Source organism: Cavia porcellus, unplaced genomic scaffold (genome assembly GCF_034190915.1).
Source record: "Cavia porcellus strain 051 isolate PalLab524CR breed Dunkin Hartley unplaced genomic scaffold, mCavPor4.1 scaffold_12, whole genome shotgun sequence".
Classification (NCBI taxonomy): domain Eukaryota; kingdom Metazoa; phylum Chordata; class Mammalia; order Rodentia; family Caviidae; genus Cavia; species Cavia porcellus.
The window spans coordinates 58,415,570-58,437,543 of NW_026947495.1; the positions used below are offsets into that span (position 1 = coordinate 58,415,570).

The 21,974-nt window shown below is 43.5% G+C and overlaps 1 protein-coding gene across 3 annotated transcripts in view; it reads left to right on the forward strand.

The window, feature by feature from the left end:
• The window catches only part of Myo3b (myosin IIIB), a 448,610-nt gene that overhangs the window by 230,692 nt on the left and 195,944 nt on the right, over window positions 1–21,974 (forward strand). For all 3 annotated transcript variants that reach the window (XM_063259246.1, XM_063259248.1, XM_063259247.1), the window contains exons 17-22: window positions 3,198–3,324; window positions 4,522–4,732; window positions 5,419–5,566; window positions 6,786–6,939; window positions 8,911–8,999; window positions 12,039–12,168. In XM_063259246.1, coding sequence (XP_063115316.1) covers window positions 3,198–3,324; window positions 4,522–4,732; window positions 5,419–5,566; window positions 6,786–6,939; window positions 8,911–8,999; window positions 12,039–12,168 — 859 coding nt within the window. The remainder of the gene's footprint in view (window positions 1–3,197; window positions 3,325–4,521; window positions 4,733–5,418; window positions 5,567–6,785; window positions 6,940–8,910; window positions 9,000–12,038; window positions 12,169–21,974) is intronic.

Here is a 21,974-nt window from a genome sequence, read left to right on the forward strand (position 1 = left end):
AGTAGACTGATATGACCCAGATGGAGACTTCACAGTCTTCTAGATAATATTTCTTATTCTGAATCAGTTTATTTCATTTTATATAGAAAGTTGGAAACTGATAGGAAACGAAAAGAGATAGCAACATTGAAAAATTGTTTGGAAAAGGAAGAAGTGATTCGTTTATGGTGGAGTTAAAGAAATCTTTGGGAATAGAGGATGCACGAAAGCCAGTAACTCCTGATGAGGAAGTGTCAGATACTCTCTACTTCCCCTCACAGAACCCCGGGAGAAACCTCACACTACCTTTAGCTTCAGTGAGTCATGCTGTGTTTGAATGTAAAAGTTTTTGCTGGGTTTGGTTTTCCACTTTGGTTGATGCCTGGGCATTAAGTTGAAGAGAATGTTGCTAGAGAAGGATCAAGGTGATGTACTAGTCTCAGGGCATGATCATTAACAACTGTTTTCTTCTCTGGAGGCTCCCAGTTGCAAAGAGCCCAGAAACCTTATTTTAGGAGGTTTCATGGCTCGTGCTATATAATACAAGATGGGGCTGGCTGTGTTTTAATCAGAGGAAATACGCTTTTCCCTGAGTGTGGAAACCTTCCAGAGGTAATGGAAACAGATGCAGCGCATGCAGAGCTCACTGCGAGGCAGCCTCTGTTTCACTCTCTCACCTCTGTCTGCAGAGTTGCTTGATGCATTCAGCGAGCCTTGCACTGTATTGATCAAGGTAATGAGCTGCTGTCATGTTAAATCCAAGCAAGTCTCAGAAAACCCATTTGGTAGGTGTTCGCCTTAGCCACTTTTAAGTTGTGTGATTAAACAGGGATTCTTGAAGTTAGAAACATGACGTCTTGCCTTTGATTTAGAAGCTGGAAGAACAATATTTATCTGCTGCAGAAGCCCTACTTAAAATCATTTGTCTTTGTAGCATTACCATCCAGTAGGTGTCGCTGTTCCCACTGTGTTCCCTGTTGGGCTTCACTGGGATGTTTAAAGATGTCTCAGTTTGAGGTCTGTGCTTTATCAGTGGTCTAATGACAGCTCTTGTTTGCTGCTATGTAGAGTACTAAATCAAACAACCTGCCAAAGTATTTTTGTGAAAATATTTTTCTCTATCTATAAGCAAAAAATACAGAAACTTCCTGGCTACTTATTTCATTGTTTCACATGTAGAAAATATAATATTCTTTTTCCCTACTGGAGATTGAACCCAGGGGTACATATACGCTAAGCAAGTGCTCTACCTCGGAGCTAGGGCCCCAGCTCTTTCGATATTATTTTTGAGACAGGGTCTTCTGAAATTGCTCAGGGGAGCCTTGAACTTAGGATCCTTCTGCCTGAGCCTCCTGAGTGGAGGTTATGTACCACCACACCCAGCTCAGAAGATGTACATTTTAAAACATTAGTAAACTTTGTTTTGAGGAGGGAGGAGTACCACAAATTGAACTTAGGACTGCACGCTTGTAGGCAGGTGTTGTGCCTCTGAGCTATATTCCCGGCCTCTAAAGGTTTTTTTAGAGCACTAATACTGCTTATAAATTCAATTTTCAATATAAAAATAAGAATTAGATAAGTTGAATTGGTTTTATTCAATCCCCACCTGCCATCCCCACTGCCTGTCCCATCAACTATCTGGTGCCAGCTCAATGTGCTACTACTCGGTTCAGTTCTTTCTACCTGGAATTAGCATTAGGTCTACAGCAAGGGCTCAGTCCCACAAGACTGGTCCCCTCAGACATCCAGCACCAAGCTCAGGACTTCTGTGCTCTTTACTCATGCATTATAAATCGGAGTTCCCATGGCCCTCTTTCTGGATTTGATAACTTGTACAATGGCTCACAGAACTCGGGGAAGCATGTTACTTCCAGTTACAGATTTATTATTAAAGGACAAAACTAAGGAATAGCTAAAAGGAAAAAGTGCATAGGGCAACATATATGGGGCTCTGGGCCGCCAACCTTCTGGGCACGCCATCCTCCCTGCACCTCCAGGTGGCTGCCAACCTGGGGAACAGGCATGATGATTAATTATTAATCTCTGTTCCCTCTCTCCTGCCCAGAATTTGATAGGGGGGGCTGACAGTTTCAGCCTTCTTCTAACTTGATTGGTTTCTCAGACAACCACCCTTTCCATCCCTCTAGAGGCCCCTGATGAGTTGCTTTATTAGCATAAATTCAGATGTGTTTAAAAGGCACTCACTGCCAGTACAAGACCCTTAGCACCCAGAAAGGTACAAGGATTTTAGAAGCTTTTGTATCAGGAACTGGGGACAAAAGCCAAATATATATTTCTTGTTATATTAAGATAATTTCTAGTGACCCTTTCAGAATATTTCCTGACTTTATTCGCAACACAGACTCTGTCTTGTTGCTTGGAGATGTTCTAGCTGTCCATCAGCATATGCCCTCCCAAATGTTTCATAAAAGCTATACTCGGAAGAGATGAAGGAGCCAGGCATGGTGGCACACGCCTGTAATCCCAAGTCTCTGTGAGGTTGATGGGAAAGGACAGCAAGTTCAAGTCCAACCTGGTGACTTAGCAAGACCCTGTCTCAAAACAAAAAATGAAAAGGGCTGGGGAGGTAGCTCACTGTGAAGGTTCTAGATTTAATCCCCAGTATCACTGAGAGAGGAAAGAAGGGAAGGTGAGAGGCAGAGGGGGAGAAGAGAAAAGAGGAGGAGGGAAAGGGAAAGGAAGGGAGGGGAGGGAGGGGAGGCGAGTGTTTTCTTGCTTTGGAAAAAAATACTTTTATTTGGGAGCTGATATTAGATAAGGTAAAAGGCTAACAAGCAGTATGAAGAACAAAGAAGGTAAGTTCCCCTTCCATCACCATTCCCAGGCAAAGGTTCAGGCTGCAGAGTGACTCCACTCCTCGTGATCCATCACTGATGTGGAGCATCCTTGTTAATGGTGTGCTTGAGGCTGTGCTGCTGGGAGCTCTGGTCAGCTTAGTGAGCGTGAAAATGAGGAGGACGCATGCTTGCTCCTGTAGGAACTGCACTACAAGAGACCCACATTCTTCTGCTTGACCCATTGTTAAAATTTAGTTGTCTAGCACCCCAAGTGCAAAAGAGGTTGGAAAATCTGTGTGTGTGTCCAGCAAAAAGGTGCAAATGGACTTGGTGGATAACTAGCAGTTCATGCCATAGTTCTAGTCCCTGTTTGGTTTCATTGGCAGGACCTTCAAATACAGTTCTTGGTGTCCTTTTCAGGAAGTGCACTCAGTGTACAGGATTCTGGCTGGGATTCTGAACATCGGGAACGTTGAGTTTGCAGCTATTTCCTCTCAACACCAAACTGATAAAAGTGAAGTGCCCAATGCGGAAGCTCTGAAAAACGGTAATTTCTAATGTCTGTGTGTTACGTTGCTAGAGTACACAGATATACTTCTTTCACTTTAGTAGTTTTCAAAGATTATAATGCAGCTCTGGCTGGTCCTTCTATGGCCCTAGGATGTTTTCACTAATATTTTTCCAAGAAGTTCCTGAGGCTCATCAGTGTTGCTTCCACAAGCTGCAGATGGTTGTTTTGCAGAAAAGGACTACATGGCCGGGAACTTGGGGCACCAGTTCTCATCCTTGGATGCTGTTGAGAATCCTCTATATGCTTTGAAAAAAAATACAGGTAGGGCTGGGATTTAGCTCAGCAGCATAAGCGCCTGCCTTGCAAGCGGGCAGTCGTGAGTTCGATCCCCAGTACCGATAAAAAAGAAAAAGACAAAAAAACAAAAACAAAAACAAAAACAAAAACAAAACAGGAGATTGAATTCATTGACTCAGCATCTGCAGGAGAGAAAGCAGGCATCTGTTTATTCTTAAAGTTTTACCCATCATTATGGTGGCATAAACAGTAAAAATTCTTAGTTATAAGAAGCAAACTGGTTTAAATAGAGTAAAAACTTTTCTGTGTTAAACTGCAGCACTTTTAAAAAAATAATCATTTCAGCTATTTGTTCTGTAGTAAGCTGAAAGATGGATTGTTCTATATGAGGTGACAAATTTTGTCTCTTAAACCAGGAATTCTCCCTCCCAACAAAAAACCAGATTGGCAAAGCAGAAGACATTCCTTTCAGTTAATGAGCTGAATCAGAATTATTCAGTTATACCCATTGCCTGGGCCACCTCCAGAGTAACGAAGAACAGATCTCTGAATGAACCAAGCTCTCTGGCTAGCTCTTGCCTAACCTGAGTCACTTTAATTCTCTACCAAGAACAGAATCAAACTGCTGTACATTTTAGAGTCTTTAATATATTAATGTACTGTACTTCACAACTATAAGAAGAATCTTGTCTGCAGCTATTGTTCCAACTCAGGTGATAGAAGGCCGTCCCTCCACCCCTTTTTTCCATCAAATACCTGTGAGGCACTTTCAGTCAGTTTGACAGCTTCTTGGGGTCAGGCGCCTTGCTTGACCATCTCAATTTGAAGTGCCTAGGACACACCGTGGCACATACTAAATGTTGAATAAATGCTGGTTGAACAATAGAATGAAAGGATGACCACATTCCCTAATGTCGTCCTTATTTTTTGTTCCAGCTGCCTTTGTTCTCTGCATCAGCCCTGAAGAGCTGCAGGAGGCCCTCACGTCCCACTGTGTGGTCACTAGAGGTGAGACCATCGTCCGCGCCAACACTGTGGACAGAGCCGCAGACGTCCGGGATGCCATGTCCAAAGCCCTGTACGGAAGGCTCTTCAGCTGGATTGTGAATCGCATCAACACACTCCTGCAACCGGACAGAAACATATGGTGAGTTCCCCAGGGAAGCAGAGGTTTCAAGAGGGCCGTCTTCAACCCGGCGTCTCTTAGGGTTTGCAAGAGGAAGCATTGATCCTCCCTGGGGTTTTCTTCAGCACTGCTCTCAGGCTTTCTCCTTGAAAAGACTCATGAGGATCCAGGAAAGCCAGTGTTTAATGGCTGAGAGGTGAGTGATTGATGAAGCCATTCGCGTGGAGAGCTTAAGAGAGTGGGCTTGGCCAGGAGCTGGACAAACGGGGCCCACCCCAAGCTCTACAGCTTAATCAGCTGCATGCTCAGAATCACACATTTCCATCTGTAAAATGTCCTCTTCATGGTGACTTTAGAATCAAATATGTCATGAAAAGTTTTAAAGCACAATAGCTTACATTATTAGCTACTTTCCCCCCCTAAAAATTAGTGGTTTTCTGTATATGGGAGAAGGTGACATCACACTAAACAAAGGATGCTGCCCCAGTTAGGCTTTGTGGGCAGGTAGATGGGAGAGTGCCGAGGTGACAGTCCCTTCATCTGTTTTACACAGAGGCTCCAAAGTGAGGTTTTAAAGGGTCCTACTGCTATATATATAGGACATGGCTTTCATACCTGAGTTGATGGACATTCGGGTACATATATTCTCATCATCTTGGGATGGGTGATTCTTCCCCTAAAAATTTTTGTTTATCTCTTTCATGCAGTAGTGCAGACCATGGAATGAATGTGGGGATCTTGGATATTTTTGGATTTGAGAACTTTCAGAGAAATTCCTTTGAGCAGCTCTGTATAAATATCGCCAATGAGCAAATCCAGTACTATTTCAATCAGCATGTGTTTGCTCTTGAGCAGGTAAGAGTGAAATTTGAAGTTATTGAATCTGATGGGGAAAGGTGTCTCTAAGCTGCCTGCAGTTTAAAGTAAAAACCCTGTTAGACTAACAGGGGGCCTGCCTTAGTGGCACTTGCCTGTCATCCCAGCCAGCACTCTGGGAAGCTGAGGCAGGAGGGTCACAAGTTTGAGCCCAGACTGGGAAACTCAGTGACTTAGGGGGTCCCTGGATCAAAAGGAAAGTGGCTGGGAATATGGCTCAATGCAAAGACCCTCTGCAATCTTTAATCTTCAGTACCTACCCCCCAAAAAAGAGTATACGAAAATCATCGGTGAGATGATCATTTCAAAAATATACAACCAATTTCTTTCGTTTTTACAACGTCTAGTGTCCATTTATGTTCTTATTTATATTTTAGAGGTGGGGAGGGGAAAGGAAGGAAGGAGAGAAAAATAAGGAGAAAAAAAGGATAAAATGAAAGCTGAGCTTTGTGAACAGAGAGGGGAAGTGGGTTTGAAAAGGGGAGAAGACGGCATAAAAAAGAGGAGACAAGGTATGTCATGTACAGACACAAGTTCCCCATAACGAAGGTGGTCATATGTATACCTAAATCGTACCAAGGAACTTAAATTTAAAATAAACAAATAAATAATAACACGTCTAAATTACTGTGAAAAAAAGACATCTTAGTTTCTGAGGGATGTTATGTTTGCTCACTTGAATGGAGCTGGTGACACGCCAATCCTTTAAATCTTGCTTTGAGACTCACTTTTTCATGCATATTGCTCAGAATGCTTTATTCTCTCCTGCTGTAACTCAGCATGTCTACCATGATGTGCAAAGTGACACAGGGTGGCTGCAGTTTTCCTAGTTTTCTTTCCCAAATTGATTCCCTCAAGAAGATAGATGTCTGCCTTCTTCCTGGCATAAGGTATATTTGCCACCAAAATAAAAAATTGTCTCCACTTCTCCCCTTTCCTGCATGAGTTCCTGAATTATGATCTTTCCAAATCTGTGTTAGGAGCCCATTTCTGCTTGCATGAGCTGCTTGTCACAGGCCCACTGGACGTCACACAAACAGCCAGCTTGCACAGCTGATTCCTTTACTGTTTACATAAAGCTCACCCTGTTTTCCACATGCATTCAAGGTTGCCAGACCCAGAAAGTCCAAGCCAAAATATCCTGGGGGTATGGAGGTCAGTTTCAGTCTGCAGAGACTCACAACCCATTTCCCTCCAGATGGAATATCAGAATGAGGGTATCGATGCCATCCCTGTGGAGTACGAGGACAATCGGCCACTGCTGGACATGTTCCTCCAGAAACCCCTGGGCCTGCTTGCACTTCTGGATGAGGAAAGTCGGTTTCCCCAAGCAACGGACCAGACCCTGGTTGGTAGGTACCTTTTTGGAAAAAAAGGCACATAGACTGGGAACAGAACCGGATTCTGGTTCCTGTCTTAAATGAATGGGCTTTAATGACTCTATTTTATGTACTTTGGCTACCTGGTGGGTTGTAAACTATAGAATTGTTTTCAATTGAATTGTAATACTGTGGTAGAATTCGTGTCTTCAAGTCAGCCTATCACCATCCTGAGTCTTTCTATATGTTTCACTTTCCAAGCTACCTCTAGTCCCAGTTAGGGAGAAGCCCTTTCTGGTTCTGGCTTTCAGACTGCCATTTTCTCCTCTAGACATCCTGGCCACCTTTTCCTTACACTGCTGATATTACAGGATGAAGTGAGGATAGCTCCTCCTGGCATCAAAGGCCTTTCTTCTTTCCCCCAAGCAAGCATTGCTCCTGACCTAGACTGTGAGAAGCCTTGGGAGACAGGGCCCCATCCTTGTGTCTCTTCAGTACTTACCAGAGATCTCATGCTACTGGCTAGCATGGATTCTTAGCCGCATGAAAGATGAAAATCAGACATGAGGCCATTTGTGAGCTGCTTCTCCACTGGTGAGGACTGTCACCCTTGTCTTCCCTCTTGCAGGGGCTTCTAAAGGGAAAGTCCCTTCTAAAGAGAAAGCCTCTAAGATCTTACCAATAGGCTGAGAATTCTTGCTCATTTCATATAGAAATCGTAAGTTGGCAGAAGACAGCTCTTTTAGTGTTAACAGCCCTGTCTTAGTTACTTCCTCGTCACTGAGATGCAATGCAAGTCTAAGGAGGTAAGGTTTATAGGAGTTTCAGTCCATAGTTGGCTGGCTCCAATGCAGAGTGGCATGGCAGAGTGGCATCACAGAAGAAGCATCTCGTGGCTCTCAGGCAGGAAGGAGAGAGGGATCAAGAGAAGAGGAGGGAAATACACCTTTCCAGGCCACACCCCAGTGACCACCTCCTCCTGACATCGCATTTGTCCATGGATGAGTGTCAGATCTGCATGATACAGTTACCTCCCCAAACCCCTATCTTATGAGCACAGGAAGCGTGGTGGGGGACAACTAGATATAAACCATAGCAATCCCTGAGCTTCTAACAGTGGCTATCAGCTCTTTTACTGTTAGTTGCTTCTTGGAGCAAGGAGCTATCACCAGGCTTTAGGGACTTTTCTTGCTACTGGAGTTGGTGACTCCCAACAATGCTCTGTTGCTGTTCACCATTCTCCACAGCTGGCTTTCCTGCAGAGTGTCACAGACCCCAGCTGCTGATGTTTGGCACCAACAGCCTCTGCTGTTACCTGCACTGGATGCTGATAATTTTTGGTGCCAACAATCTTTGGCATCATCAACTCCTGCTGGCTGCTTTCAGTGCCAGGGGCCTTTGGTGTTCCAAGCTCTTAGTGTTCTAGATCAGCATGCTCTAACGTAAGACACAAATCATGAGAAGGCAAGATTAGGCCATTAAAAAGTCTTTGTAGGACCTATATTCCAGAGTGTGGACCAAAGCCACTAAGGATACCGGGGCAGGTTTGCGAGATTGTGCATGTGCAGTTATCAGGCTTTGGTTATGTTATGGGAGAGACCCCTTATGGACCTAATTGAGAAGAGCTACAGAAGGGTAGAGCAGAGTCATCTGGACTAGGTCTCCATTTGATTCCTGCAGCAGCCCAAGTATATATTTCTTGGAGAGCAAAAGCTACTTGACAGGGCCTATGGTACATTAATATCCATGCTAGGAGTCAGAAAAAGTCAAACATGCCATCTTTGGGCACAGCTTGACCCTGAACATGACACTGAACGACTCAAAGAAGGCAAAATTGGACACACCCTTTGTGCAGCGGTCTTTCCATACCTTTGTCCTTAAGGTGATAACGTCAGGATGGTTCGACAGCTGTTATTCTGAGTCCCGTGTGGCTCAAGCAGCATGTCTTTATTTGAAAGAGCAAACAATTCGTATTGTAACTTTCTGACATGAAAATCCACACAGATAAGTTTGAAGATAATCTCCGATGCAAATACTTCTGGAGGCCCAAAGGAGTGGAGCTGTGCTTCGGCATTCAGCACTACGCTGGAAAGGTGAGGCGAGCGGCGTGGTGAGACCTGTGTCCCCCAGAGTGAGCGTCTGTATTGCCCTGCTGTGCCCCTCATGAAACTGCTTGTAGATTTGGTTCTCCATTTAATTATTCTTGAACCCCTAATCATTGCTTCTGCTCACTGAAAGTTGCCTTGGCATAGAAGCAGCGTCTTGCTGAGGTAGCCCACAGAGCCACCATCTGCTGCTCACCTGAAGGCTGGCCTGGAACTGACAGCTCTCCAGAGAGAAAACATATTTACAGACTTTGTGGCGTTCTGCAGGGCATGTTCACATTCTAAAGTCATTTGAAGATGCCTGGGTGGTGCAGGAGGGTTATGAGCACAGTGTGGCTCAGCCTTTAGCACCTTAAGCATATATCTATCTCCATGTCACCAGAAAGGTCCAGATGAGGGGGAAGAATTTCACTTCACTATCCAGATGTTAAACTCTTACAATGTTAACTGAAATTTCCACTTCTCATACTTCATGTTTCCTTCTCAATGTCAAATTCCAGAAGCAGATTAGTGACTGAATCAGGAAATTCCCTAGGTCTGTAGCCAGCAACTCTGCTCCTGTTACTCCCGGAGGAGCCAACTGAATTATGGCTAATTGGTTCTGGTGGGGTTTGCTGAGGCCCTGGATATGGGGGCAGGTTTGTGGAGGAGGATAAAAAGGACTGGGACCAAAGCAAGACTAAAAACCCAGCGGGGCAAACATTAAATCTTGTCGTTGCATGCCCAGCACTTGGGACAAGTCATAATGAGACATGAACTCTAGAGGGCTTGAGTGTTTTTACCTCTGTAACATTGCTGGCTGCAGCCTCATGACTCGCCTTGGTGTGACTTTGCTCACGGCCTTTGGCCTTCCTCAATAGATGCTCCATATTTGTCTTCCTTGGGTTTTCACTGAACTTTTGGCTTTGCTCTTACAGCTGTCCCTTCAGGCAGGAACACACTGCCTGGCCTCCCAGACTTTTTTTGAAATCTGATTGGTAGCCTCCTTGACCCCACCACATTGTAGTCTATATACTTGTAAAACCAGCATCACCTGAATAATGACAAGGTTTTTCACCAGTTCAAGCAGTAGCTGCACCCCTTTGGGCCTAGATTGCAGGGGTCTGAGTGCCTGGAAGGCTGAGCGCTGTGAAACGAATCCCTGGGAACCAATTCATAAGCAGGGAGCTCTCTTCTCAATGTAAAGTCATTCACTTTTGCATTGCTGAGTCTGTCATGCTCAAAGTCTTGCTGATTCCTGAGGTAACCTCAAATCAACTTTCCTATTGTCTTGATGCAAAGCATTTAGCTTTTTTTTTTTTTTTTTGAGACAGGGTCTTGCTATATAGTTCGAGCTGGCTTTGAACTTATTATGTAGACTAAACTGGCCTTAAATTTATGATGATCCTTCTGTGTCAGCCTCCCAAGTTGTGGGGTACAAGTGTATACCACCATGCCCTGCCAATTTGGCTTCTTTTTAATGCTAATGTTTTCATCAGCTATCATCACCACTGCACCAACTTTGTAGGCACTTTTTGTCTGGTTAAACTGTACTTTATAAATCACTGAATTCTGCCATTTGCTTACTTTAGCTCTTGCTAGAAATAGCAAGCAATAACCATGCTGCAGCCTGAATGCTGGGTTCCTTTGAAATTTCTTCCACCATATTAATTAGTCAGTCTTCCTTAATCTCCTGCAGTCTCAAGACATGAACAAAGTGTAGATAAACCAGAGTATAACATATGTGATCTGGAGACCAATTACCAATGAAATTCTTATTGCCAGCTAAACTTTCCTGAGGCTAGACTCTCTTGTGTGCATTACTGTCATTCTTGCTTCTGAGCTCTGACAAAATCTCCCATCAATCTTTGCCTGAAATATTCTAGGGCTCTAGCTGACATCACCAAACCTTTCTAAACTCCACCTATGAACCAGTTCCAAAGGCTTCTGTACCACATGGTGAGGTGATCCCCAATGACCAACTTCTGATCAAGCCCACCTCCTAACCGCACACTTAGCCATGAACTCATGAGCACAGGGTCCCCATGTTCCAATCTCCTTTGCAAAGCCTCACCTCTGAACATGTGAGGCTCTGGGAAAACAGTCCGTTCTAAATCATAACACATCCCTTTTTCTCTGGACTCTGTATACAGTCGTGAATCCACTTGTTGTTTAAAGCTTATTTGTAATGCATGCAGTCCCAGTGCTGTCCCAGTCCCAACTGAAACAAGAGAATGCCAAGTTTGAGTCCAGTCAGGGAAACTTAGAGACTTAGCAAAACCCAGTCACAAAATAAAAATAAAAGGCTGCAAATGTGGCTCCGTGTTCTTGGGTTCAAATGCCAGGATTGAAACAAAAATGAAAACACCTTTAATTGTACACAAGGGAAGGGGTCCCTGGGACATTAAGATTTCTTTGAGCTAGATTCCCGCTGTTCTGAGAATCAAAATCTGTTCAACCAACATCCTTGAGCGATCACTCAGATACCCCTTAGATGCTGTGAGAGTTTTCTGGTATGAGGATGGAGCCCAACTGTGCAAGTTTGATGCCTACCACTCACATCATTCAATCTCATTTCAAGTTTCTGTTCGCCCATCAATAAAATGAAGATAATAATGTTTCCCTCATAATGTGGGTGCTTTGCACATAGTAAGTGTCCGATATATTTTAATAATTATTCTGATGTGAATTATCTTCAATAGGATCCTGTTCTTCAAAGACAATTGAACAAGAACCCAAATTGACCTTGCAAAATGACAACTTTCCCCCCTTATCTGTTTTTTTTTCTGTCTTCGTTTGATTTTGTTTTGTTTTTCAAGACAAGGTCTCTTTGCAGTTCAAACTGGCCTTGAACTCACAGTGATCCTTCTGCCTCAGCCTCCTGAGGGCTGGGATTACAGATGTGTGCCACTATGGCCCCACTATGGCTTCCCTTATCTGGTGTCTTGGATTTTAAAACCTGGGTTTGTCAAGAAGAATTTTATAACTTGCTGGTGTGTCCAGGATGGACAGTTGCCTTGGTAACTTGCATCTGCTATTTTGTTGCAGGTATTATATGATGCTTCTGGGGTTCTTGAGAAAAACAGAGACACCCTCCCTGCTGATGTGGTCGTAGTCCTGAGAACATCAGAAAACAAGCTTCTTCAGCAGCTCTTCTCAATCCCTTTGACCAAAACAGGTACCTGGAAACCCCCTGACAGGCTAATCCTGATGCTCCTCAAGTCCATGTCATGTATCCAGTTAGGATATAAATTCTGCCGTGGCTGTGCTCCTAACATTGAACTTCCTTACGTAGAGTTAAGGGTCTAGCTGAGTTCCAGAAGAGTGATTGTTTCTTTTGTAATTTAACCATTCAGTAGAAATGTGTATATACTTTCCATAACATTAACTCTCAGAGTTGTCATTTCCTTTTTTTAAAAATTATTTATTTATTTATTTATTTTTAAATTTTATTTAAAAAAGAGAAGAGTCAGAAAAGAAAAACAAAAAGCAAAAGACATAAAGAACAACAGCATGCTAAAAACAATAACAATACAGGTCTTCAAAACTGAATGAAAGAAGTTTAACAATGGTTGTTATATTGCATTTTGTTCTCTTTTTTTCAAATAAAGAAAAGAAAACTAAAGAAAATAGAAAAACAGAAAAGAAGGGTAGAGCAATACCAAACTCAAAAAAATTATCATTGTAGAATTGCTAGTTGATACATTACTCATTGTTGTCTTAAAAAATAGTTGCCAAAGTCACAAAATCAAAGCATAAATAGTGGCTAGACACTCAAACATTGACAGTGCAAATCCTTCTGTTCAGTGTTCCAACATAGATTCAGTAATACGGTCCTCTATCTTACACACTACATATACCGTTATACTCTTTAGAGCACTTTCCTTGCCTTTTGCTTTCAAAGTATCTATTATACTTTTTGGATCCCCTTATTCTGTCAGTATTTATTATTTTTTACACTAGAGAGACAATGTGATATTTACTCATGTGAGTCTTGTTTATTTCACTAATGAGGATATTTTCAAGTTGCCTCCATTTACCTATAAAGGCCTCAAAATCATCCTTTTTATAGCTAAGTAGTATTCAATTGTATAAAATACCACTTTTTTTTCATCCACTCTGCAATTGAAGGGCATTTTGGTTGTTTCCAGGATTTAGGTATCACAAATTGTGCTGCTATGAACATGGGTGCACATATATCTCTGTGACATGACATTTTCAAGTTTTCTGGGAAAATACCCAGGATGGGAATAGCAGGATTGAATGGAACTTCCAATCCCAGTTTTCTGAGGAATCTCCACACTGATTTCCACAGTGGCTGCACCAGTCTGCACTCCCACCAACAGTGGAGAAGTATTCCTTTTCCCCTGCGTCCTCGCCAGCATTTGTTCAGAACTGTCATTTTCATGCCTCTTTATTCTTTCATTTCATTCTTGCATGCTAAGAATTCTCAGGTAGTCTCAGTTTACTTAGAATTATTGCGAAGACTATTTCCACTCTTGTACGATCCCAAGTGAAAAGCGTTGTGAATCAGTGATCGTAGGATCTCAGACGTTGCCTGGTCCAACTTCCTACCCATCTTCCTCCCTCCCCACCCCATCCCACTGCACTCCTAATATGGCTGGAGCACACCTGACCTCACCTCTGTGTCGCTGCTCCATCAGCCCTTGGGCCAGGAAGGAAGGCAAGGCTAGAGAGGAGAGCTCCCAGTCTTCGCTGTTGTGCCAAGTGGGTTTAATGGAGTGGAGCGCCCTGACTTACCCGGGCTTTTGCTGCTGCGGGTGAGGCAGCTGGCTCAGTCTTCTCACAACTGGGTCTTAAGATTTTTGTGCCTGAAAACAGCTGTGGTTATGTGTTTTAGAAAGAGAGATAAAAGCTTTTTTATTATGTTGGTCTTCTCACATTCTTCTTAAAACCACTGGTGCTTTTCTCAATGGGATTGACTGACATAAACTAGAAGAAAGTGATGGCCAGGTCTGATCCCCCCAAACACACACCCTGGGGGGTTGAACCGAGGGTCTTCTGACTGAGCTACAGCCCCAACATAATTTTTTTTTGAGGTGAGGTCTTGCTAAATTGCCCAGGCAAGCTCAAACTTTTGATGCACCTACCTCAGCCTCCCAGAATGTTGGGATTACAGGCATGTGCCTGTTGGGCCAAGACTGATTTTTTTTTTTCCTTTGGAACTGAGAATCAAACTCAGGACCCTGAGCTTGCCAGGCAGGTGCTTACGTCACTGAGTGGTATCCCCTACCCTCCAAGTCTGATTTGCAACAACATGCAGAGTAAAGAAAAGTCTGGCCAAGGGGGAAAAACAAATCTATAGTCTACAACCTTTGCTTCTTTAATCTCCGGAGAAAACTTGAAACTAAGCTCTTAACTTTCTTAAAATACTCTCCTATGAACAAGACTTATAGTAGAGTGTGCATCAGAAGGCTGCTGCCGGCTTCCTCTCCAGATCTTCCTGGGTACAGCAGGGTTCAGTTCATGATGTTTCATCTGGGAGGTCCAGGCAGTGTGGACAGGACTGTGTTTCCCCACACTCCAGGGTACAGGCTTCTCCTCAGGGGACTTGTGTGCAGAGCAGTGACACAACATTGTTAATAGGCGGTGTACTCTCTGAAGTAAAATATGCCCAAATGATTCTCCAGCTAGCATTTACAGTCTCTATAACTGTGCGTCATAACATGTCAAATCCATTCCCAACTGCGATTTTCAATCTTTGTGAATAAAAGCAATTTCACATTCCAGGCCACGAGGTGGCGCTACGCAGAAAGCAAGGCTCTGCCGCGAGCCTCGGCCATGCTTGAGTGGCTCACCTCGGAAAAGAAGGGGAACAAAGGGCCTCCGCGGCTGCTTCTGCTTTTTCATTTTCTCCAAAGAGCTCGTAACTTTTTCTGAACCTTACCTTAACATTGCTCTCCAAGTGAAAAAAGCCTAGGAACAACGTTGCATCTGGACAAGCTGCTTTGTAACCTAAATTGTATGCATAATAATTTCTTTTGAAATCCTAAGGTTAATTTTCTCCACATTTTGAGTAGAATTAAGTCACACATAAACATCCGAACTTATTAGCGGATTCGGTTTTATTCCTCCAGTAGGGTCTATCTAGTGCCAAGGCCTTGAACTTGTCTGCCTCCTGAGGGTTGGAATTACAGGTGTGTGCCACCGTCCCCAGCACCCCCTTAGCTGGTGCCCTGGATTTTAGCTGAGTCAAGATGAATTTTGCAACTTGCTGGTGTCTCCAGGATGGACAGTTACCTTGGTAACTTGCACTCAATTAGCAGCATAAAATGCACTCAATTAACAAACACTTAAGGAGCACTTCCATAACAATCTGCTGTTTAAGCAACAAGGGGGCTGTGCAGGTTAACCCTAACAGGGCTGTGCAGTGAAGCAACTTGTCCTTTTTTGTGGTGCTAGGGATTGAATCAGGGCCTTCACAGTGAGCCACATCTCAGCCCCTTTTGTTTGCTTTTGAGACAGTGTCATACCAAGTCAATAAATTGCCTAGGCTGGGCTTGAATTTGTGATGTTACAAACTCCCAGAGTGTTGGAATTATGGATGTGTGTTACCATGCCCAGGTCTAGAACTTTCTTTTAACTTCACTCTCTATTTAGAATTGAGCACTAATTTATCTCCTAGTCATGATAATTGCCCACAAACATCAAGTGATGTTTGTTGAATATTAATTAAGCTTTTAACTGTTAAAATATCTATATCTGTATTTTAAATTATATTTCACAGGTGGAAAACCTCACTGGACCATTATGCTGTTTTTGCTGAAATATTTGTTCCAGGCAAATGCCTTCCCCTTAGGATGGGGAAGTGGTTACACTTTCTTGTTAGAAGCAGGGTCTCTCACATTCTGGAGAAGAGCATGCTAACATTTTTAGTGCATGAGAAACATTTTGGCTTCATTTTTATTTTTGTTTATTCTGCTTCAAACCCTTAAATAATTGTTTACTAAAAGTAAATTGGGCTTGACATGGTGGTGGTACCTGCCTGTAATCCCAGCTACTCAGAAACTAGAGGCAGGAGTACTACAAGTTTGAGACCAGTCTGGGCAGTCTAGTAAAATCTTATGCTAAAATAAAATTTTGAAAATGACGTGTGTGTGTGTATTTGTGTGTGTGTGTGTGGGGGGGTGTTCAGTGACAAAGCTTTTGCCTAGCGTTTGTGAGGCTCTGAGTTTAACCTCCAGTGCTACAAAACAGATTCGAAAAAGTACATTGGATTAGTTTGATAGACATCGGTATTATGGGCATTTACTTTGCATGCTCCTTTGGTGGATGAACTGTAGGGAGGAATGAAAAAGATCAAAATTAGGAGGCACTGGGGGCTGCTAACCCTAAACTTAAAAAGAGTCCACTGGTGGACTCCTTGATGCTGAGAAGTAGGATGTTTAAGAAGAGCCCTTGCCGCATTGGCAGTGTTTTGACACTCTGCCTTTTGATCTCCATGGGCTTGGTTGTTTGGTAATATTCATTATGCTGAATATTTATGCTTTGTACATTTTTCTTTATGTGCATTCTAATTCATAGTAATATGGGTCCCCCCCCCCAAGAAGTTAAGGAAGCCCCTTTAAAAGACAAACAAAAACTTTCCTTTTGTTATTGAAGAAGTTTTTCCAGTTAAGTTTTCTGGTAACTAGATTACTGCTATTCTTTACTTTCAAAAACAGAAATCCCCAGCCTGACTTTCCTGTCTTTTCAAATTGTCTTGTTGTCTGGGCTCCTGGGCAAGTAGTCCTCCTGTCACTAATAAATATCAAATGGATGTACTAAGACTTGGTTTAAAATTTCTTATCAAGATTGTAAAGACCAACCTCTGTATATATGTGTAACTGTGTGAGTTTCCATGACTGAAACAAGTAATTGAAAGCAGCAGTTTAACAAAGGTTTGTTTGGGGCTTGCAGTTTTAGAGGTTTCAGTCCATGGTCCGTTGGCCTGGTTGCTCTGCACCTCAGTAAGGAGCATATCATGGTGGACCAAACCTTTAGAGGTGAGATGATCATAACAAGATTTTGTGGTAGAGCAAAACTGCTCACTTCGAGGCTGAGAAGTGAAAGAGAAAAAGAAGAAGATACTAGGTTCTGTAATCCTCTCGAAATCATGCCCCCAGTAACCTAAAGACCTCTCACTAAATTCCACCTCCTAAAGGCATCTGTCATCTCCCAATAGCACCAAACTGGGCACCAAGCCTTTAACACACAGGCCAGATCCAAACTGTAGCAGTAGCCATAATATTCAATCGTAGATAAATATCGGTGTGGTAATTTTCTGTTTCCTGTCCCCACCTTCCTATTCATGTGAATTTCAGAGCACTGGAGAGTTTAAATGTGTGCAGTGGGGGCTGGGGATTTAGCTCAGTGGCATAAGCACCTGCCTTGCAAGCAGGCAGTCGTGAGTTCGAGCCCTGGTACCGATAAAAAGGAAAAAGACAAAAAAAAAAAAAAAAAAAAAAAAAAATTAAATGTGTGCAGTGAAATCATGAGACCCAGGGTGACCGGGAGGCAGGGCTCCTTTCTGTTTTCTCCAGACCCCTCCTAGCAGTCCCATCTTCCTGCACCAGCTGTATCTGATAGAGGAGATGCTTGTACCCGAAGGGGCCTCTCAGCCCAAGGCTTCAGTAAGGGATGATGGGAGACATAGAGGCAGCCGTCAGCATGGTGTCTCTTCCCCCACCATGCTGACACTCCCTGCTTCTGCCTGCAGATGAGTACCTTCAGATGAGCTTTTCTTTGTAATCTTTCCCACTGACTGGAAAGCCTCAGGAGATTTTATGGTGAAAATTTGATGTGGCAGCAACACTACTTTATAACCCTTCAGCTGGGACTTTTTGAACTGAATCATCTAGATGGAAAAACATTAAAAGCAGAGATGTGATAACAAGGTTTCATGGCATATTTTCCTCTTTGGGGGATGTTCTACTTCCCCAATAAACTCCAGAAAAAGTTCAAAAGGCTCAGAGAAGAACAAGAAGAGGTTTCTAAAAGAACTTGAAAAGTTCGTTTCTGTCTTTGCATTATGAATTTTGATTTCCAAGTAAGAATTTGGGGTTTTAAAGGAATTAGGAATTTGAGAGAAACTAGAAGAAAATAAGACTAAATGTTCTCTGAACCTCAAAATCTAGTTTTGCTTTGGAACCTGGAGCTGAGTTTTATTACCATTGTTTTCTGTTCAGGAATTCACAGCTCTCCTGCTTGGGATCTGATCTGCAGTGAAAATCAACGCTGAAGTCTTTTTTGACTTCTATTTGCTCCTCTTTATTTGGATGGTGGAGGGGATGAGCCCCATCTTATAATATCTTTAACGCACTTTAACATCTGTTCTTGATGTCAGTGGTCTGATTTTTGATTCTGTCCCTCCTGAAGTTGATGGCACTGAGCCCTGAAGAGGGTGTCTGTGGGCGTCATCTCTTGGAGTTTCCACTTACAGTTGTTCTTCTATCCTGGCAGTTTAGCAAAGGGGTCTTATGCAAGCCTTGAGAGTAAGTGACACAGTTTCAGGGCCACAGTGGGGACGAGTGCCTGGCTCTTCCTGAAGTGGATCTCAGGGAACCCTGGAAGTGAGTTCCCCCTCACATGAGACCTGTTTCTTTCTGTTTAACCTGAGCGTGCATCTCAGTTACCAGACGATTATGGATTTGCTATCTGTTGAGATGCGGTGCTAGGTGTCGGTATGTTCTAGAATAAATAGAGGATGGTCACAGCCAAAATGGTTAGAGGTAGTGCCAAATCCAAAAATGTGTAAAGGATGACAAAATATGTAAATTCTGAATAGGTACACGAATCAACAAATGTGGCAATGTAAATGTTGTGCCTGTACAAGTAAATATAGAAGGAAAGGTCGGGGAACTGTTATGGGATGACACGAAGTAAGATTTTTAACAAAGAAAGGCGTCTTGGAAGATCCTTAAAAAAATAGGAGAGTGGAGAAAATTGTGTTGCCTGGGAGAAATGAGGCATTCTAAACTGGGGTCCCACACTAGGAGAGACAGAGACAAGTAGCTGATTAATGGAATATATATCCTAGTTATTTTCCTTATCACTGGGACAAAATAAGTGACACCCACCACTTAAAGGAGTAGAGATTTATTTTGGTTCATGTCTTAGAAATTTCAGTCCTTGCGTGGGTGGCAGCACCAGGCAGAAGAGGCACGGTAAGAGGGTCTGGCAGGGGAAAGCTGCTCAGCTCAAGACACGCAGGAAACAGCAAGTCAAGGCAGGAGCCTGGAGGGAGATAGAAACTTCCGGATCACACTCACAGTGACTGAGCCTTTGACCAGGCCTTGCATCCTAATAACACAGCAGCCCTCATACCCCTGTGATCCGATCACCTTCTCAAGATCTCGCCTATGAGCTCACCAGACTTCCAGGTGTGAATAATATCAATGGGACATAGGAAAAAGGCCTCTCAAAGCCGAGGAGGGCGTGAGAAGGAAGCAGGAGAGGAAAGAGTGGCTGGCTACAGAGCTGAATGAAGGTGCTCAGGATGCCAATCTGAACTGCCGCAGTGGTCCGGGTGACCTCTCAGCATAACAGCATCAGGATGAGGAAGGAAAATTTGAGCAGGGCTGCTACAGGCTACCTAGTGAGACCCAGCAGATACATACTCAAGTAGTCTGCGTGCTTAGCTGTGTGTGAACAGATGCTCAACAAATCTTTTTACATTCTGGATTTCAGTCTAGGTTGATTTTTATATAAGGTAAGGTGGAGGCTCATTTCTTTCTCCATAAGTATGTCCAGTTGTTCCAAAATATTTTCTTGTAATAACTACCCTTCTCCATTATGTTGCTTTTGTACCTTTGCAAAAAATCCATTGATTATTACATGTGGGTCTGTTTCACTGACCTGCGCATCTACCCCTTCACCAATACCACACTGTCTTGACTATTACAACTCTGTTGTAAGTCTTAGGTTGAATAAGTCATCCAACTTTATATTTTTCTCAAAAAAGTTTTGGTTATTATAATTCTTTTACTGTATGTTGTCTGTGTCCTAATCACCTCTTCTGACAAGGCGACTAGTCAGATTGGGCTAGGGGCCACCCTAATAGCTTCATTTTAACTTAGTATTTCTTTAAGAGCCGCACCTTCAAATACAGTCACATTCTGAGGTACTAGGGGCTTCAACAGAGGGGGGACACAACTGTCCATAACTGATCACAAAGAGCTAGGGTAGCTTTGAGGATGAGACCCCTAACTATGGGGAATTTAGAGAGTATTCTGTTTCCACATAAGGCCCAGAGACACTTGTAATCTGCCCAAGAGGGTCTGTGGATCCCTTTGGAGGAAAGGAGCTCTGCCTTTAGTCCCTGCATCCAAGGAGCCAGCCCATAGAAAAGTCCCAGAGCTATTTGTCCAGCCTGCAGGGCACAGGGGAGCTTCAGATAGATGCATACAGGTTAAAAATAAGAATAAATCATCAATTGGTGGATATAGTGTTACATGCATGTAATCCCAGCAACTCTGGGGCCTGAGGAAGGAGAATCATAGGTTCAAAACCAGCCTGGGCAACTTAGTGAGACCCTGTCTCAACACTAAAAAAATATTTTAGAACCAGGAATATAGCTTAATGGCACAATACCTGCCTGGCAAGTGTAAAATTGTAAGATCAATCCCTGGTACCAAAAGAAAAAAAAATGTTAAAGAGCAAGGAATGTCTGATTTGGCAACAGTGTCCCTGGGTTTGGTCCCTAGGATCCCAAAAAGTAACATCAATCCTGAGAGTAACCTTTATTATCAGAACATATCTGAAAATCTAAGCAGTAGGCCTGAGATCATGGTTAAAGAGCAGCTGTCTCGGCAGAAAGTATGGGAGGGGAGAGTTGGAGAAAAAAGTGAAAGTCTTTCTTGACTGGCCCAAGGGAAGTGAGATGCCTGGTGTAGCTGAGTCTTCACCAAGGTGCCCGCCCACAACCCAAAAGCTCTCTCCAACCTTCTTCCCAGGAAGCTGGCCAGTCCCCTCATGAGCTGGGGATTCTGCCCATCACCATGGTAGAGTGGGTAAGGTCAGATTCTTGTCTCAGAAAAATGGGAATGGCACGGAAGGTAACCTGTGAATAATGGAAGTAGGAGCCTTTAATTACATGGACTTCTGTGTACTGGCAGAATTGAACAGTTCAGCCCCTCAACCTACCAGCCAAGCAGTTCTATCTCAGGTGACCACATGGTAAGATCACAAGCTGCAGGAGAAGGAGACAAGGACTTGTGTATTTTGTTTATATGCAGAATGTATAGTCAGCACAGGTTGCATAACTTCCCAGCTCATGCTAATTCTGCTTTCTAGAGTGGCTTCTACCAATCACCACACCTCCCATCCTGCCTCCCTGTTTCTGCAAAACAGCCAAAGCATGGGCTCCAGGAAGTTTCTTGTCTTGCCAAGCAGAGTGTATGTGTGTGTGTGTGTGTGTGTGTGTGTGTGTGTGTGTGTGGCGGGGGGGGGGTGAATTCTTGGCAGGCACCCCTGGAGAAAGTCACTGAGCACAGGGACCTCATGCATTTAGCTGGCTCTGCCTTGCAGCTCCTACAGAGGGGCTGGTACCCAAGAGGCTCTCATTAGGTGGTGTCTAAGAGTGATTTGCAAACTGAATTGCCCGATTATGCCATGGACTTTTGAAGCATGCACATCAGAAACGTGGGCCATCCTGTGATTTATGATGCTGGCTGCAAGCCCACCAATGCTTAAGGCCTGTTTTAACAAGCTGTGAACTTCTAAGGCACTGCCTTGAGAACCCCACATTCTGAATGTGAGAGCCAATGATGGGGCCCTCATTAGGACTCCCACACTTGCTGAAGAATGTGGATGTGATTGCAGTGACTGCTGGCATCTGAAAGTCTTTGCAGGCCTTTTCCCTGGAGGAGTGGGCAGGCTGGGGTTTTCCTAGAAGTTAGTGGCTCACACAAGTGAGTAAAGGACAGACAGACAGACAGACAGACAGTGGCAGAAAGTACCAGAGCACAAGAGGCTATGTCCTCA